At 40.9% G+C, this 18641-nt stretch overlaps 1 protein-coding gene across 1 annotated transcript in view; it reads right to left on the bottom strand.

Annotated features, from left to right (window-relative positions):
- CHSY1 (chondroitin sulfate synthase 1) overlaps positions 1-18352 on the bottom strand; it is a 66534-nt gene extending 48182 nt beyond the window's left edge. Inside the window, exons 1-2 of the mRNA XM_063090548.1 lie at positions 18024-18352; positions 3835-4330 (exon numbers count right to left, since the gene is read on the bottom strand). Coding sequence (XP_062946618.1) covers positions 3835-4330; positions 18024-18352 — 825 coding nt within the window. The remainder of the gene's footprint in view (positions 1-3834; positions 4331-18023) is intronic.
- Between the last annotated feature and the right edge of the window lie 289 nt (positions 18353-18641).

Raw genomic sequence — 18641 nt, 5'->3', positions numbered from 1 at the left:
AAACCATATGATACCCTCATAAGGATACACCATGGTGGCTGACTCATGAGGGGAAATCCAGTGGTTGGAGATAGTGGTGGGGAGACTTATTCCAGTAAACCCTTCACACTTTGGAATTTTGACCCATGGGACAGCATAGCTATTAAAGGCAATAACTTTTTTAAAGTTGCCAAATCTACCTTTGCCAATCTCCAAATTTCATTAGTCATGACTGTTTTCTACGCAAAACACCTTCATTAGTCAAATATTGTGTTAAAATAATATAAAAAAGATTTGGGTGCTGGTTGCCGAACTGTGTTCAGTTTATGAAAATCCAAAACTCCACACTTACGATCAATGTATTTTTCAAAAGATATAGTACATATCAATAGAAAGTTAAAAGCAAAATAAGTAGGTTACTTAAAGGTTAACTTTCTTTTTATTCCTTCTTTATTAATGGAGTACTAATAGTTCATATACTTGCCTAAGTACAACAAATTACTGTTTCAAATTTTTCAATAATGTTTCTCAAAAATATCTTCTATAACTTGAGTTAATAATGCTGACCACATGTGACATGGGGCATCCAGGCTTGGTCAGCTCCTCTCACCTCTTTTCCAGTATACCAGCCTTGAGGCCCTTGGTCTCACTCTCCTGTAACTTTTCTGTAAACTTCGAATTATTTCCAAATAAAGTTTTTAAAGCCATTTATTAATAAATAACCACCAATAACAATCAAAACAAGCTGAGAAATGAATCTGAATTTGATTGACAGTTGCTCCTCACCAGTCATTTTGATTATGTATTATCCCAAGGCATTATTTCAACTTGCAAAAAATCCCAAAATTTACACCTTCTGGCTAGGTTTATAATACAGTGAAATAAGTACCTTCAAAGACCCAAAGCTTAACATAATTGTCTTTAACATAACACTCCACCTCAATAATTTCTCATAATGTGAACCTAAATGGAGAAACTAGATTTACAGGAAGTTTAATAAAAGTTCCTCGTTCACATGAAGGATTAATCCTGAGTGGTGAACACAATGATAAATCCTAATAACTCTGGTGAGAAGCACTTAAAGTCCTATGAAAACAGAGAGAAAAGAAATCAAAGTCCAATAAAGTAGTAAAGGTCCCAACAGATATAATTCTTAAAAATTATAATGAAGAACTACATGTGAAAGGCAAAATTTTAAATGTACAGAAAATTACACAGGAGAAAACTGTTGTGACCCGAGGAAGGGATGAATTTCTTAAACAAGACACAAAAGCACAAACCATACAGAATGATAAATTAGACTATAACTTAGATCCGCAATATGCGTATAATAAAAATTCCACAATTAGGGTGAAAAGACAAGCCACAGTCTGGGAGAAGATAGTCTGTATCCAAAGTAAAGCACTCCAACAAAACCATAAGGCATACAACATTCCAACGGAAAAATGGGCCAAGACTATGAACAGGCAACTTGCAGAAGAGAAAACAGAACTCTCAGCACAGCTGGTGGGCGGGCCATCTGGCACAAATCCCTGGAGAGCAAGCCAGCAGTAAAAGCTTCATTACCATAAGGCATTTAAAGAAATGCAAAGCAGCAGGGACACCCTGACGGGCATACACTCCTGTGGAGATCCTTGCTGCTGCTGCTGTAGCTCACCTTGCTCCTGAGGTAGTGAGGCAGGGACCCAGGGAGGGAGTTTCCTCACCAACCAAGTTCCTTTAGCTAATAAGGCCATTTATTGGAAACATCAAGTCTAAGAGGCAGCTCCAAGTGTCCACACAGGACGATTCCAGGCACCCCTGCTTAGGGCATTAGAAACCTTTGGCAATTACATCATGACAGGGAAAAACTTGCCTGAAAACACTCTCCCAATCCCTGCAGCCCCAGGATGACACTTTCTAATTACACCTTGGCTCTAATGCTAGATCAAAATTCTTGATAAAACTCAAGACACTAGCTCTATTGGTGTCTGTCTAGCAGCATATGACAACATAACTAAGACACATATTTTTTTAAATTCTCTCTCAAAAATAGGCCTACCCTCTATAATTCCAGCAAGAAGGCTAGCTTCTCAGAGATCAGGTTCAGGGAAAAGTATTCCAAAATACACAAAGCATTACATATTTTCACCACAATGAAATATGTTAAGGATATAACTACTTAATTAAAGATGAGGAAAATGCAGAAATATTGCCAGTTATATTCTACTTAAAACTGCATGAAATCCTCAAACAGCTTTCCTCTGCAAAAATCCGTGACAATAAAAAGATCCCCTAGGCCCAGTGAGCAATCGCCTATGCACTGGGGGTGGGGGGGAGTGGAGGTGTAAGGCACACAAAAATTAAAGGTTTCACTCAGTTCACATTTAGGATTTAAAATGTATGTTTGTGAAATTGTAATTAAAAACTACATGAAGACCACTCCTGTACATCTGAAAACGTCCACTTCCCTAAAAGTTCAAACAGAAGAAATAAAGTGATTAGAAGACATTTAAAAGCAGGACTGGGGGGAAGGCAAGTACAGGCAAGAATACTATGTCTTCACTCAAATACTTTAAAAAATTAACTCAGAAAAAAAGTGAGCTCTTCACAACTGAAAGCGTATTCTTTTTGGAGGGAATAGGTCTAGCAATTCCCTCTGTTCCTCACGACACCAGTAGTTTATCAATCTAAACACAATATAACCTAAATAATTTTTTTCACTCTAACTGATATCGGATCCTGCAACTGAGGTAAGAGGTGCACATCTGCCAATAAAAACAGAGAAAAGTCAAAAGCTAACTCATATTCTCTAGAACCATTAATGAGAAAATGTCTACATGTCTACATGAAAATGTTTACAATAACTACTCAAAAGGTCCAAGTTCAAAACAAATGCAAAACCAAATGTTATTGGCCTTTTTACATCATTAATCACTTTATAAATTCAAAACATGTAAGTTTCTAATCTGTGTGGGTCATCATGACCAGATCAGAACAGTCAGGCCTTTGGGAGAGCAGAGAGGGGGAAATATCCTGCACTCCTGCAATTTTTGCAGAATCACCAGAAGTCACATGAGATGATTTTATGGGTAATCAGGAAAGTATCACTGTGACCATCAGCAAACCATATCTTTTCTTTAGGCCCCAAATGCCATTATTTATTAACTAAGGTATTAGGACAAAAGTATGGAAGGTAAGCTCTAAAAGCCAAGAGAAAAGGTAACAAGGGAAATTCAAAACAAACAAACAAGAAACACCTAAGGCTAAGAACGTATAGTAACTTAATACCAACTTTAACCCTTGCAGAGGATATTATCACTGGTTTCCTATGACTGATTCAGAACTAATGACAAATTGAACAGTTTTGCCCATACTGTGAATGTTCTTACTATTCACAATAGCCAAGAGATCAACCTAAATGCCCATCAATGGATGAATGGATAAAAAAAAAACTGTGGTATCTATCTATATCTATCTAACTATCTATCTATCTATCTATATACACACACACAGAGGAATACTATTCAGCTATATATATAAAAAACGAAATCCTGTCATTTGCAGTAACGTGAATGGAAATGTAAACCATCATGTGAAATGAAGTCAGGAACGGAAAGACAAATATGGCATTATCTCACCAATTATGTGGAAGCTAAAAAAAAAAAAAAAAGTGGTTCTCATAGAAGCAGAGAGAATAATGGTTACGAGAGGCCAGGAGAGGGAGAGAGGAGGGGAAGTGGTAGATTGATGGGTACACAGCTAGGCTATCTACCTTAAGTGAATCAATGTGTAGTATACTCATATATTGAAACAACACACTGTATCTCACAAAAGTGTACAAATAAATGTTTAAAAAAAAAATTCTGCCCTCACCTCATAAGACCAGACGCACTGCACCCCTGCAAACCTCCGGACACATCTTCCCACCTCCACATCCTCATGGGTGGTATACATTTCCTGGAGACACTTGCCAATGTGTGGTACCATTCTCCGAAGGACCTCCTGGCTCATGATCACTCCAGGCCCCCCCATGCAGAAGTTCTCGCCCGGCTCCAGGGCCAGCTTTCCCATTTCCTCTGTGGTGCCCAGTCCCGTCTGCCCAAGGAAGAGGGGCTCACTGCTGTTCAAACTCCTCAGAAAATTCTCCAGACGGTCTCCTTTGATGTAAACATCATCATCTGCTCTCATAAACCATTCGTACTTGTCCAAGTAGTGGTCATGCATGTACTTGAGCATCATAAAAGACTTCTTCTGGGGGGGGTAGGAGTCATCCACGCCCCGTAGTGGCACTATCGGAATTGGTATAGATGTGTCTGAACCCTCACTGGAGAAGAATTCAACTTTCCCAGGAATTGTCTTGGACCATGTTCTGAAATTAAAATAAATATCAATTAGAGAACAGTTCCTTTTGAGACTCTTACTTTCAGAAATTCACGTCTGCTCTTTTTGAATCACCATGTGTGACTGCTTGATCTACTTGCTTCCACTCAGCAGAAGCTCAGGCTACTAGGTATCGCAAAATCCAAATTCACCTTCAAAACAATTTCAATAGGAAAGAAGGATGAAGTGTGAAAATAGTTCCAAGATAACTAAGTTTTAGTTATGGCTGAAAACCAACTTGCCAGGGCTCCATGATCTAGGTGTGCAGGTTAATTTTCTGATACTATCAACTCCCTAACCTACAAACTCCTCAGTTCTATAAAACAAACAAAAAAATCAAATTGTTCATTCAACAAATTTTCTTTGATTGTTCATCAAGTGCTAAGTATGTGAAGCAAGAGATGCAATGGTGAACAAAAGCACCATCCCCAACTCGTGGAGCTGACATCAGGAGAAAAAGACATTTATCAGAATAGTCACACTTATGTACATATTATTATGAACTAAGGTACGCACTCTGAAAGGAAGGAGCACAGGACGCACACTAGACCGACAGAGCAGAGAATACTTCCCCGAGACAGGCGAGCCAAGGCAGACTCGGAACACAGAGTGGTGGGGGCATGGGAACTGCCACAAGGGCAGGATGGAGGCACACTGCAGGGCCTAGCAGGACCTGCCAGAGATGGGACCTTGATGCCATAAAAGCCCCAGGGAACCAAGCCTCTAACAGAACGGAGCAGTGGAAGACAGATTAAGGGATGTGCATTCTGAAACCCCCAGGGGTGGAGTAGAGGGCTAAGGAAAACCAGAGTAGATGCAGGGAGACCAGTTAGTAAACTCCTGCAGCAGCTCAATGAGTTTAAGAGGGAACTGTTCACCACCGACAGAGGAAAGAGGAGTGGTCAACCAGAAGGAAACAAAGTAAAGCATCCTTCTGCTGTACCCAAATTTAAGGCTCTCCGGTTGCACTTTTCCTTATATTTTCTTTATGCTGTGTATTAAGAGCTGACATAGTTTAGCTACAGAAATTCATTTACGCAGACTACTTCCAGGAAAAACGTATCATGGAGAATAAATAGTAAAGTTTATCTTAAGAAGATCAAAAGAGTACACTTCTCAACTGATGTTCTCTCCAATATATTTTTACTTCACTTAACTGTTACAACTGCATTTATTATAATGAAAAAGTGACTTGCAGATCAATGAAACCCACACCTATCTTTAATGGAAAGTCTCAGAGAAATTATATGAAAAGATATACAACTAAACCTCTAGGGAAGAGGTACAGAAGCAGGAAAATTGGGAGGGATCAGGGGTGGTTGCATAAAGATGGCTTTCACTTTTTATTCTATGCATCTCTATACTGAGGAAAATTTTTATAAGTGTATTATTTTTGAAAAAGAATTTGTGATAAAATATACATAACATAAAATTTACCACCTTAACCATTTTTAAGAGTACAGTTCAATGAAAATAAGTACATTTACGCTGATGTGCAACTGTCACCACCTTCCACCTCAACTTTTTTTAACCTGCAAAACTGAAATTCTATAACATGATATTACTTTCATAATTTTAAAAACAATTTATAATGAAGTACTTGGAAAACATATTACTGGCTTTTATTTCTCTTCCCAACCCAAAATTAACGAATACAAAAAGACTTCCAACTTATCTCATTCAAGATTCAACTTTCTGCCAAATATGGCTCTCAAAAAGTCTGAGGTTTAAATACATATTGCTTTTCATCAAATCTAGGATGTTAATTGTAAGATGCACCATTGTTTTATCTACCAATAATAACAACAAAATACAGCCAATCATAACCCCATGATGCCAGAACTATAAAATGCATCTTAATTTGAGATGTTAAAGTGTGAAAATTGGTACAACTTAGAATTGAATGTAGCACAGTAGTTATTTATGTTTTCCCTTAACACCTATGGATTTAAAATAAACCTATACATTCTTATGTCACTTACAGAACTCTTTAACAAAGAACCAAGAAAAGAATTTGGCACATACGGAACCCTGTAGCACTACAGATATTGTACTGTAGGAGGTACCATATTTCATTATCAGAAAGGATGTGCTCCTAAAAAAAGGCGAATCTAAAATAGATATAGTACAGACGAGGCAATTAATTCAAAGACAAACCAACTCCTCCCATAAAGGAACACATCCTTTTGCAAATGCAAATAAGCCACAACATATGTTGAATGTATGACAACCTACACGTACTCCTCTGATGCAGCTACATCTGGAGGGAGATGACTTCCCAGGCCTCCTCCAATCTTGGGAAGTCAGTGATGACCACACTGCACTGAGATGATCCCCATTCAAGTCAAGGAGCCCTGCTTACACTCTCTTTATGTAAAAATGTTTTTTGTTTGGTAGTCGTGACAATTCTTTAAAAATGTAAACAATTTCAGTGCTTGGTACATATTAGAAGTCAATAAATGTCTGGAGTGAACACTGCCCACTCGTGTACAATCAGTGACTTAAAGATGACGCTTCTGGATTTACAAAGTGCAGAAATCATTCCTATATCTTATCCTTGAGAAAGTTCAGATGAGATTCCCTCCACTCTCCATCAGCCACATGAACACTGGCTACCATTCCTACATACAGAAGGAAACCAACTTAAAGCACAAGAAAACAATGATACAGAGGCAAAATTCACAGGCATGCTAGAGTTGAAATAATGTATACTACCATTCATGGTACTTCTGAAATATAATTCAAAGCTAAATAGTCTGTATCACCTTACAACTGATTTTAAAAGCATGACAAATGAAATCAACTTAACTTTGGTTTATAACAAGTACATATTCTGCTTCTGAACTAAAATGTGATTAATAAAATAGACCAAGTTCAAAGTAGTTCTAAAGTAGCCGACCCCAGAAACCATGAAAATACTAAAGCACTATGATATTATTTGAGAGATGGGGTACGTAGACAATTCCTGCCTTCAAAGGAACAACATAAGAAAAAGACCATAACAGCACAATGGTTAAGAGCATGGGCTCTGGAATCAGACTGCTGGGATGACAATCCTGACTTCACTTCGGGCAAGTTACTCCGTGCCTCAGTCTCCTTATCTGTAAACTGGGGATAACAGCTCCTGCTTTATAGGGTTGCTGTGAGGGTTAAATGAGTTATTACATATAAAGTGTTTAGAAAGCACCATATTACTTATTATGAGGGAAGACAGGAGTTTGCAAATAAAATAAGATAGAGAAAGAAAAAGCGAGGGAGACAGGAAAGCGTGGGCTGAATGTGGAACATGAGTCTCAAGACCACACATGGGAGGGAAGGTATCATGGAAAATGCTTCTCACATTTCTGGCTTAAAACCCGACCCTCAAGCTATATGTTAGAATTCTGTTTTACTACCAATCTAGGTCAACATTACAGGGTAGAAGTCTGATAAAATTTTAAATTTTAAAAACGTTTTTGCTTAAAACACCAGAATCTTTCATATCAGACCAAGGATGAAAATTCATTTTAGTCTGGCCCTGCTTTCCACCTGACCCACCAGATAGAATTCAGCAAAGGAAGCAATTAATGCCTCGACTATGACTTGAAATGGTATAATTTGTCCAAGAAGAAAAAAACAATTAATTTTAAAAACAGACAATCTAACCTCAAACCATCCTTAAAAGCCTCTCTGCAGCTTTATGGTGACTCCACCCAATTATTATCTGTTCCTTTTTAGGTAACCCAGGGAAAAACCATGTTGTCCTTTTCTGTTCTAAATGACTGGTGGTTTGAGGGAAATCCCTCAATATAAATTCTTTATAAACCCTCCAATCTTAAGAAGTTATGATCTTTTCAATTAGGGTACCTTTAGCTTAAATATCTCCACAAAATGAACGAGTTCTGAAACATAAAACATGATTCACAATCCTGGGGAGCAGGAGGGGTGCATTAATAATTTCCAAGAACTGAAGGAAATGCTGCTGAAGCAGCAATCTGGACTTTTCTACAATAGAAACAGGGCAAGTTCCTTAATTTTCATAAGCACATATCAACTTTGCCATCAACACATTTGTTACTAGGAGCAAAGAGCTCTCTCTCTTAATTGAAAGGGCAGAATATTTGCAAAGGCCCTTGCCAGAAAGCTCAGTTTTCAATGAACTGATATCCAACTCTGGCTAAAGCCCAGATAAGACAACTGAAATTTGAGAATGCCAAGCAAATCTTCCATTCCTCTAGGTTTCTAAGTGCTATCCTATACCAAGTTAAATCACAGTTAAGTAATGCAGCTAATATCAGTCCAGCTTAGTTTAGCTAAGGAATGCCTTTGCTGAGTTAGGACTTAACACCATAGTTACCATTTTTATTCAGTATCATTTTAAGAAAAACAACACACATTTCTGTGGAAGACTGCATCTATAGCATGACTGTTGTCCTGGGTAAATATTCATAATACGTAGGTAAGTTTAAAAAGCAGGCGCCAGTATATACTCATGATGTGTTTTACTAAGGGAACAAAGATACACATACAAAAATAAAATAATGCACAACCCCAAAGAATCCACTGTGGTTATTTCTGGATGGGGAGTCAGAAGGAATTTAATCTTTGTGTTTTCCACATTTTCTAAATTTTCTGCAACAGATAGGATGTATACTTAGAGTTAGAAAAGAACATTTATCTGGGGAAAGCTTTGAGCTAACAAGCAACAAAAGAAATCAAAAGATTTGACAACAGAAAATTTTACTTTTATAGTAAAAGCATTTCTTTATCCAATGGGGAAAAAACTAAAAGAAAAATGAGTAAGATTGAGTTCTTTCTTTTATAGTTTCTAAACTTTAATAGTTATACTGATTTTTTAATCACTAAAAAGGTGGGGAGATTTTTCAGTGAGTTCCTGAAAACCAGTATTAAATATGTTGTCTGACAGAGAAGCGAGTCTGAAAGGACTCACGATAAATTCACCTCAGAGGTCGGAGTCAAAGGAGGAAGGGAGAATACAAGCTCTCCCTTGTGGCACTGATACACAATCGGGATTAAATGTATATACCCATATTCTTCCCTATAAACGCATACAGGATGAGGAAAAAAGCGAGAAAATGAGGCCAAAGAAAGACAAGAGTAGAAAACTCAGCAAGGATGGAAGGCAGAATCCTGGCTGGGGCTGCCCCACCCAGCTCTAGGCCAGGACAAACACTGAATCAATCAGAGCACCCTCAGGAGATACCAGCCCTGCAGGAGTGAGCTCCTGCTGAGAACTACTTGTCATCATGTGACCTATGCATTTGCTGATGGTGGGTCCAAATTCAGCTACAAGCTTTCCAGCAAGCAACCATGAAAAGTCACAAGACTGTGTCCTACTGTACAGGGTTAAGTGTAAAAACTACTTCAGATGCTAAGACCAGAGGGAAATTTCTCCCCTGGGCCATTGCAGAGAAAGTAGGGCCAATCCTGGGAGTATCCTTACAGGACGCACAGTTTGACAGAGCAGCAGTCTTGGTTCATCCTCCCAAAAAGTACCTGCAGGCCGCTATTCTACACTGCTGCCATCAGAGAAGCCATGGGCCTTGTGAAAATGCAGAGGTCTTGCCAGTCTACCAAGCCATGACACAGGCCTCTCCTGGAGATGAAGGAATGCCCTCTGGCAGGATGTTGCCAGCATTATTCAGGTACATTATCTCCGCCCTTTGCCTTGATAACAAGAGCCACAGCAAATATAGTTAGTTGCAGTTTCCCCCTCTTGTGTATGTGGTTTCCTCTTTCGAAATCTTTAACTGTCTCACTGTGTATGTCCTTAGGACCTGAGCAATCTCAAATCCTTTTTGGAAAGGTTGGAAAATATAAGAGATCATGAATGGTAGAAAAATTATTTTAAAAGAAATATAATTATACTCTTTACTGTCAATCCTAAAAAAAATAGACTTATGCAAGCATTAAAGAACCTGTTTTTTTTTTTTCCTTCTCAGAAAAGCTGTTGGTGGGGTGGATTACAGCTTCCCACCTCAACAATGACCTGGGCACCAACCCAGAGGGCATTTCCAAGGCATTAAGAGCTAAGAGGAACCTGCCCTTTGAGCACAGGTTCACAGCAAACAATGGAAATACTCATCAATAGAGAACACAAATACGCCCTTTTTGAAACATAAGAATTAAAATTTGGAGTATAAATGACAAAAGGCAAACTCTGATCTCATGTGATACATTTCCAAAGCCTCAAGTGTTGGAGAGCTACTTTGCATAACGTGTATTTTACTGCTGTACATTTAAAGTGTAAATATGCAACTAGCTTTCAATCATATACATGAACAAAATCTAATTCTAAGAAAAAAATCAGAGTTGTTTCATGTAAATAATAAAATCATCCTGAACTTACTCTGGCTGACCCCATTGCAAGTCAGCATCTTCCTCTACTGAGGCACTAGCTGGTATCAAACTCATTTACCAAGAGCCAACAGCCGCCCTTTATCCAACAATTACCGAGTGCATTACAGACACTCGCTCAATCTCAGGGCAGCTCTGTGAGCTGTGTGAGTATCATTACCCACATTTCACAGATGAGGAAAGTGAGGCTCAGGGCCAGGTAAGTAACTTTCCAAGGTCACCTCAGCTAATAAGCATCAAAGCCAGAAAGCAAATCGGGCTGACTCTAAAGCCTCCACTGGCCAGCCTACAGGCTTTCTCATTCCACACTCTTGTTTCTCTGGGTTGTCTCACCCACATTTCTTTCCCAGTCTCTCACTGCTGATAAGGCTGTGGAAACACTCATTACAGATAAGGAAAGCAGCCTTACACACACTTCAACCATTTCTACCTCTCTTTATCTGCCTGGCTTAGGGACATGCAAACCTGGACAAAACCTGCTGGTTAAGGACACCTCTTCACTGTTTGGGCTGGATTTAACTGAAGGCCAGAAAACAAGATTCAAATGTTAGCTTTGGAAATCCTCATTCTGTGCTTGGATCCACCTGCCATTCTAAATCCCTCCCACTCATTTGCAGGCATTACTTTCAGAAACACACAGAACAAAATCACCTATGATCAACTTACAAAACCATAATTGTAATGGCATTAACATCTACATTTTCAATAATCATCAGGTTTTTACTTATAAGCACCAACTTGACATCAAATCAGAGTAAACTGTACCTTATCTTTAATCATTCGTAAACAAATGTATTTGTCTTCAGAATAAATGCTGTAGCTATAAACACTTCAAAAAAGACACTAAATTAAAGTTAGGATACAGACAGCTTTAATACTTCTACATTGTAACTAGGTTTTTTGTTCCCCCAATTCCATCCAGAACCAGAAGTCAAAAAGGCATGGACAACAGATGGAGGCACCAAATATTTACATTAAAATGCAGAAGCTGGGACCTCACATTAAACATGCTGCCACCTGATTCTCCCAAATATCAACAAGAAGCATGAAGTTATAACAGCTGAGGAAAATATAGTTATGATAGTCAGGGGCTGCAGTCACGGTCATGCTTGTTTCAGTAAATTACAGTTAATCCTGTCCTGAAATGTAGGGGTAAACACGTTTATTTATGCCAGTAGTCCACTAAACCTCCAATTTAACCTGCTCAAAACAACTCACCGTTCTTCCCAAGAGCTGTCATCTCCACTTCTTTCTACTGTAGTTTTATTACAAAATAATTACTCATTGTAGATAAACTAAAATATATAGAAGACCATTAAGAACATAAAAAATCATTTAGCATCATGGTGTGTATATTTCTAACACTTTCTTTTTTTATGCTACACAAACACATAACTGTTTGGTTTTAAACAAAAATGGCCTCATAGAGGGCATACTATTTTATAACCTATTCTCACTTAAATATATTTTGAACCTGTCTTCTTTACAATAAAAGTATTTCAGCCACACCATTTTTAATGGTTAGAGATGTGGATCACAGTATGGATGAATCAGTTAAATCAATTATGGTCTACACCTCCTAATACAGGACACCTAAGACATCTGAAATTTCCACTTCATACATACGTCTCTTAGCACAACTTTAAATTCCTTTAGAAAAATTTCTAGAGGAATTACTTGATTTCAGGAAACATGAATTTTAAAGTTCCTGATAAATACTGTCAAAGTGCCCCCCAACACGGACGAATTTGCGCTGGGGTCCTACTCCAGCCCACTCTCAATAATAGTAATGCTGCCGGACTAATCTTCCGAAACATAAATCACATCAAGCTGCTCTCCTACTAAAATACCACCAACAGCTCTAGACACAGATGACACAAAACCCAAATTCCTGAGTCTGGCACACAGACCTTCCCTCTAGCCTGGCCCTTCAGCGTCCCTGCCTATCACTCTGCTGCCCACAGCCTACACCCCCGCCCCAGGGTCCTTCTCATCACTCCTTCACTGCTTCCTGCTATTTCACATTTTAGGAAACCTGCTGCTGTCTCTGCCTCAAAAACTCCTACTCAAGAGCCTTCAAGAATCAGTAGGGGGAAAGGGGTGGGAGTGTGGTTGAGACCTTTCCTGACCCCCTTCATACAACAAGTGTAAGGCCCTTCCTTCTTTACCTTAAGAGTCCTTATCATCCAATACTGTCATTTGTTTCCTTCCCTAGACGAGGAACTCTGTAGGAAAGGGGGCCCAGTAGTAGTACCCTACTTTCAATAACTAGCAGCTTAATTGACAGAAAAAAGTGAAATTGCCAATACAAGGAAAACATAGTCACGTAGAACGGTCTACTGACAACCATGAGCACCCCTGGAATATTGTTTGAGGGCATCAAGATCTCAAACTGTAACACATAAAACCACACTCATTTTCAGGACCACATTTTTTAGTAGTCTTCTTCTGCAGGTAACTCATAACCTGAGATGGGTCGTGCTCCAAAAGTTCACTTACGGGTTGATTATTTGGGTTTTATATGCAGAAACCTTCTATATAAATGTTTGCCAGATTGAATTCCATCTAAGAAAGCAAGCATCGCTCTGAACTGTTTCAAGATAAACATGGTTTACTTAGCTCAAAAAATAAGGAAATGAACTCAAAGTTTTAGAAGGTAGGAGCTCATTAAGGTTTGTAAAAGGAACAGTCTGCCTTCATTTAAAGCACTAGGAAGAGGTCTTGAATGATATAACAACATCTTGAAATAAGATTCCTATATCTAAAGCTAGTGTTTCTCAAACTTTCTTCCCACAGTTCCCTACTGACTGATGCTAATCTTTAATGGTGCCCTTTATCACTCCTGGTGCAAAGGAGGAAAACCATCTACCTCTTTCTTCTGAGAAAGTAAAGAAAGAACAAAACCATTTCCTATCTTTAGCCCAGGGGAAACAAGAACCAAGCCAAATAAAAGGTTTTGGATTAGCTCAGGGTTCTGGGCATTAAAAAGGAGTAAAAATAAATATGTATTCATTTTCTTTTTTTTATCAAAACATTGATTTTTTAAAAAATAGTCTAAATAACATCAAAACTCTCCCAGCAAGAACAGGTGAGTGTAGCCAAGAAATGTTTGAAACAGATGAACAACAAAGGGGAGCCTGTCCACCGGATATTAAAATATTATTCAACCTCCAATCATTTCAATGGGTGGTACTGGCACAAGAACAGACAGAAAGATCAATGGAACAAAATAGGAAGTCAAAAAACATACCCAGGAATTCTGAGCATGATGAAGATGGCATTTCAAATTGGTAGGGATATGAGAGCTTACTCAACAGATGGTGCTGAGACAATGCACTATTTAGGGGTAAAATGAGGTTGAGATGATTTCTACTCTTTCTAGAATTAAAAAAGAAATGTTACCTTTCAAAATTTCCCCAGGACAATAACTTTCTGAGCTTGGAAAGGGGAGTGTCACATAAAATCAGAAAGGGAAAGATATAGGGCCCAGCCCGTGGCGCACTCGGGAGAGTGTGGCGCTGGTCACGCAGCGACGCTCCCGCCGCAGGTTCGGACCCTATATAGGAATGGCTGGTGCACTCCCTGGCTGAGTGCCCATCACGAAAAAGACCAAAAAAAAAAGAAAGAAAGGGAAAGATAGATTGAACTACGTGAAAATCTAACTTCCATATATCAAAGAGCGTAACTAAGAAAAATATTAAAAACATGAAAAAAAAACTGCAGCTAGTAACTCAAGACACAAGGAATCCAGGGGCTCCCACAACCTGTCACTAGTTAGCATTATAAGTTACTTTGCAGGAATAACAGTTGCCATTTTAAAGTGACATTACCTAGAACACAAATACTTTGCAGATGAGTCAAAACAAATCATTTTATGTTTATTTGTAGACTCCAGCTACCTACCTCCCTTTCCTGCTTAAACCCTCCACTGGCTTTCTAATCCACTTAGAATAAATTCCCACAAGACTGGATACTATCAGGCCCCATCTTCCTTCTTCTTCTTTTTTTTTTTTTTTCGACCTAAGGGGATTGTAACCCCTGGCTCAGTGTCGTCCGCACCACGCTCAGCCAGTGAGCGCGCCAGCCATCCCTATATAGGATCTGAACCCGCGGCCTCGGCGCTACCAGCGCCACACTCTCCCAAGTGAGCCATGGGGCTGGCCCCCGTCTCCCTTCTTTTATTGGCCTTCTTGGGATTCCTTTCCAAGCTGGTTCTTACCTTGACACTTACCAGCTCTTCCCTTTGTCTTGCAAGTATCATCAGTGATACTCGCAAAACTAGTTCCTTATTATCAGACCTCAGCCCAAATGCAACTCTCTCCAAAGACTTCTCCAACCACCACCTAACAGAGAGAGGACACCACCATGCCCTGTCCCTACTCTGTTCTCTTTTCTCCCTAGCACCCATCCCTAACTGAAATCCTCTTTTTAATGTCTGTCTGTTCCACTAGAACAGAAGCTCCATGAGAATAAGTACCTGCACTGTTGTGTCCCCAACACTCAGAGTCTGGACCCAGAGGCCATGCATGTATGTGCTTTACAAAGGGATGAATCCTAAATTCATCTGAATATTTTAACAAATCAGGATCCATCCTATAAACTGAATAGCTATGGGCATATAGAAGAAGTTAGCCCTGGCTGGTCTCTGATCTAACCTTTGAGTTTTGTTTTGCCTGCTGTTTAAAATCTGTTTCTTGTCTGCTTTCAGCTATCACTGCCCCTTATCCCCACTTTAAGCATGTGGCAAGTCAAGAAAGTAAAAGTACATAATGATGAGGCTGTTCTATCATTAAAGTGCAGTAACTTCAGTGCAGAAAAGCATATCTCCTTGGATTTATCAAATGCTTTTTAGCCTCTTTCTGGATCTCAGACATTCGCTGGAAAGAAGCTGCTGTTAGTTTACTAGTCCCTAGACCTAAATTCTGACATTTTCAATATCCTACACCACAGTGCCTTCTTACTAAAAGTATTGGCATCTCCTTCATCCATAAGCCAAACAACAGTTCTTTTTTTTTTTTTTTAAATTAAGACAAAAAATGAATTTGCATTTTAGAGGAAATGTAAAACAGCATACTCAGTTCCAAACTAGAGTTCCACCTTGTGCTAGAAGATTCAAGCCTACTTTTACACTGAATAGTGCATGGAATTTCCAATTTAAGAGCTCAGTGCGGACTTCTGGCCTGGGCTGCAAAGCACAGCAAAACCGTAATCATAAGTTACATCCAAAAACCTCCATCCCAGTTCAGGCCTTCCCTGAAAGTTCCTTAAGGCTAAAATCATCTTGGGCCATCTCCTGCAGCCAGTCTAAATGCAGATTTGACAGGCTGACAGGTAGAGGACCCTAACTGGCAGGGTACTTTGTACTTTGGTTCAAGTACTTTGACTTCTTGAAATCAGAGAGATAAAAGAAAGCTGCAGTGGTGACGATGGGATGTAGTGTTTCCTGGGAGGGGTTCTCCTTTCTCAGAAAGACAGAAGTGTCACAAAGAAGAGAGAACCAGGCTAGAGGACAAAATATGTTTCTACTTTTTCCTGACTGCATGAAAGAAAATAAACAATGAGATAAATTTTTACATCAAACAAAGATGAGGTAGGAGATGTGGAAAGAAAGCCAAAAGCAAACGGTCAAGCATGGGCTTTGAGAAAACATCCCCAAGTGTAAAATACTAGTTCTAGTTTGCATTACATTTTTTGAGTATTGCTGGTGTAACATGACCCCTACTGATTTGTATACATTGATTTTATAAGATGAAAATGTACTGGAGGGGGGAGCTGAGAAGCCACATAATCTACTATTTGAACAAAATACTTTGGTAATTGTCCCCAAAGTTGCGATTTCACATAACCTGTCACCAAATTGCAGTCATGTGGATTTACTTTCAAAACCATACTTCAAACAATTGATATGGTTCATCCTCAATTTCTAATGTAGATGTTTCCCAGGTCGAAAAATATGATTTGTATAAAATCCCAGGTAACTCATGGTACAACTGGGATAGAAACCTAATCTGCTGGTTTTCAAATTGCTGCATTAGCCTGTATTTACATTACCTGCATTCAAAGCTTTTTGGCCACTCAGCACCCTTCCTGGCAAAACGTGGGCTCTAAACTTAAGATCCTAGACGAAACATGCAGGAATGGGACCAAGCCATTCAGAAGGCAGTCATGCTCAACTGCTGATTCACCTTCTTTCTCAATTCTTTACTCCTTCCCTTAAAGGAAGGGAAGATTCCTATATGCTTTCCCCATCACGACATCTAATGCCTGAAAATTTAGACCAGGGCTGGACTTAAAAGCTGAAGCTATAAAGGTATTGATTATAAATTAAGAAGAAACAGTAACTAGCTTAGCCTAGTGCAGCGCTGACTGCTCTAAAAGTTTATTCCCAGAACATTCATGCTCTAAAACCACTCCCCGCTTGTTTGATCTGTGGCTGGATGAAACCCAAACTTTATCCATACAGTGCTTTCTGTACTTCACATATTTAAAGTTTCCATCAAATCCCTTTACTAAGTCTACACTTCTCTTCCTACTTCAAATCCACTCCAATATAAATCTGATTTTAACCATGCCAGCCATTCCAAAATCATCTCCCTTCTAAAGACTATTCTGATTAATCCCTTTGTTAACTCTGAACATGATTGCAGCCACATTTATGACTCATTTGGCCAGCTAGGGCCCAGTTATTGGATAACATGCATACACTACTAAACTGAGCTAATTAACACCGGAATGCAGTCTTTCACTGCCATCTACCATGGGCCAGGAACTGCTTTTCCCCAAGGTTCTCAACAGACCGGCGTAGTTGAGTGTGCAGTGGGCACCTCCTTCCATTTACAGGAACGCCTCCAACTGTGAAATCTAAAGCTATATGGAACGGCCCTAACCAGATTAATTTACACTGGCTCTAGTTTTATAAGGGCAAAACTGCGCGTTTTAGAGAATCGGATAATCCCGCTGCCACCACTATCACAGGCACTGTGCCTTGTTTTCCAACAACCTTGTGAGAGAGATACGACCAGTTGGGCTTTTTTAACAAAGGAGTAGGCTTGGATTTGAAAAGCTGAAGTGCTTTGCAGAAGGTCAGGGTGACAGGCACACCCAGAGGGGCCACCCTAGTCCATCTGACCGCAAAGCACATGCTCTTGAGCGTTGCGCTCTCCATCCCACCTCTGACCTCTGCTGACAACATCGGGCATCGCCCCCCAGGCGCACCCCGATCCCACAGGAAGCCGGGAGTTTCGGGTCTGGCAAACTGGCAACCGGCAGGGCTACCCTCCGGGATGCTGGATACAGGAGGCGGTACCCGGGGAGCAGGGGCTCACCTGTACGCGGCCACCGCGCGGGTCTGCAGGTATTTCTGGGCGGTCATGACCCCCACGAAGAGAAAGTTCCTGTCCTGCGGGCCGCCATCGGGGACCGAGCCGTGCGGCCAGAGCTGCGCCCCGCGCGCATCGCCGCGCGCCCCGCCGGCCAGAGCAGCCGCCGCCGCCGCCGCCTGCCCGGGCCGGCAGCCCTCGGGGCTGGCGCGGCGCCGTGGGCCCGCTCGCTTCAGCTCGGAGGCGCGGGGCAGGACGAGCCGCGACGCCAGCACGAAGCCCAGCACGAGCCCGAGCAGCACGCTGAGCCAGGCGCGCCGGCCGCGCGCGGCCATGCCCGCGCTGCTCCGCCCGCCGGGCCCCCGCCGCCGCAGGCTCCGTGCGCCCTCAGCTCGCCGCCCCCGCCCGCGGAGGCCAGCCCGCCCTAGCGCCGCGAGGCCCGGCCCGGGCAGCGCCGCGGCCGCCACGGGCCCGCTGCGCCCATCGCGGCCCCCGAGCCGCACGCAGGCCCCGCGCCGGTGCTTTGTTCCGCACGCCCGCCCCCACCGCCGCGGCCTGCGCCTTTAAGAGGGGACCATGCCCGGCGCGCGCCGGCGGCGGCTCGGACGCGAGGCGGCGGCGGCG

Source organism: Cynocephalus volans, chromosome 3 (genome assembly GCF_027409185.1).
Source record: "Cynocephalus volans isolate mCynVol1 chromosome 3, mCynVol1.pri, whole genome shotgun sequence".
Lineage (NCBI taxonomy): Eukaryota > Metazoa > Chordata > Mammalia > Dermoptera > Cynocephalidae > Cynocephalus > Cynocephalus volans.
The sequence above is the reverse complement of the archived record's forward strand: the minus strand, read 5'-3'. Positions and strand labels throughout refer to the sequence as shown.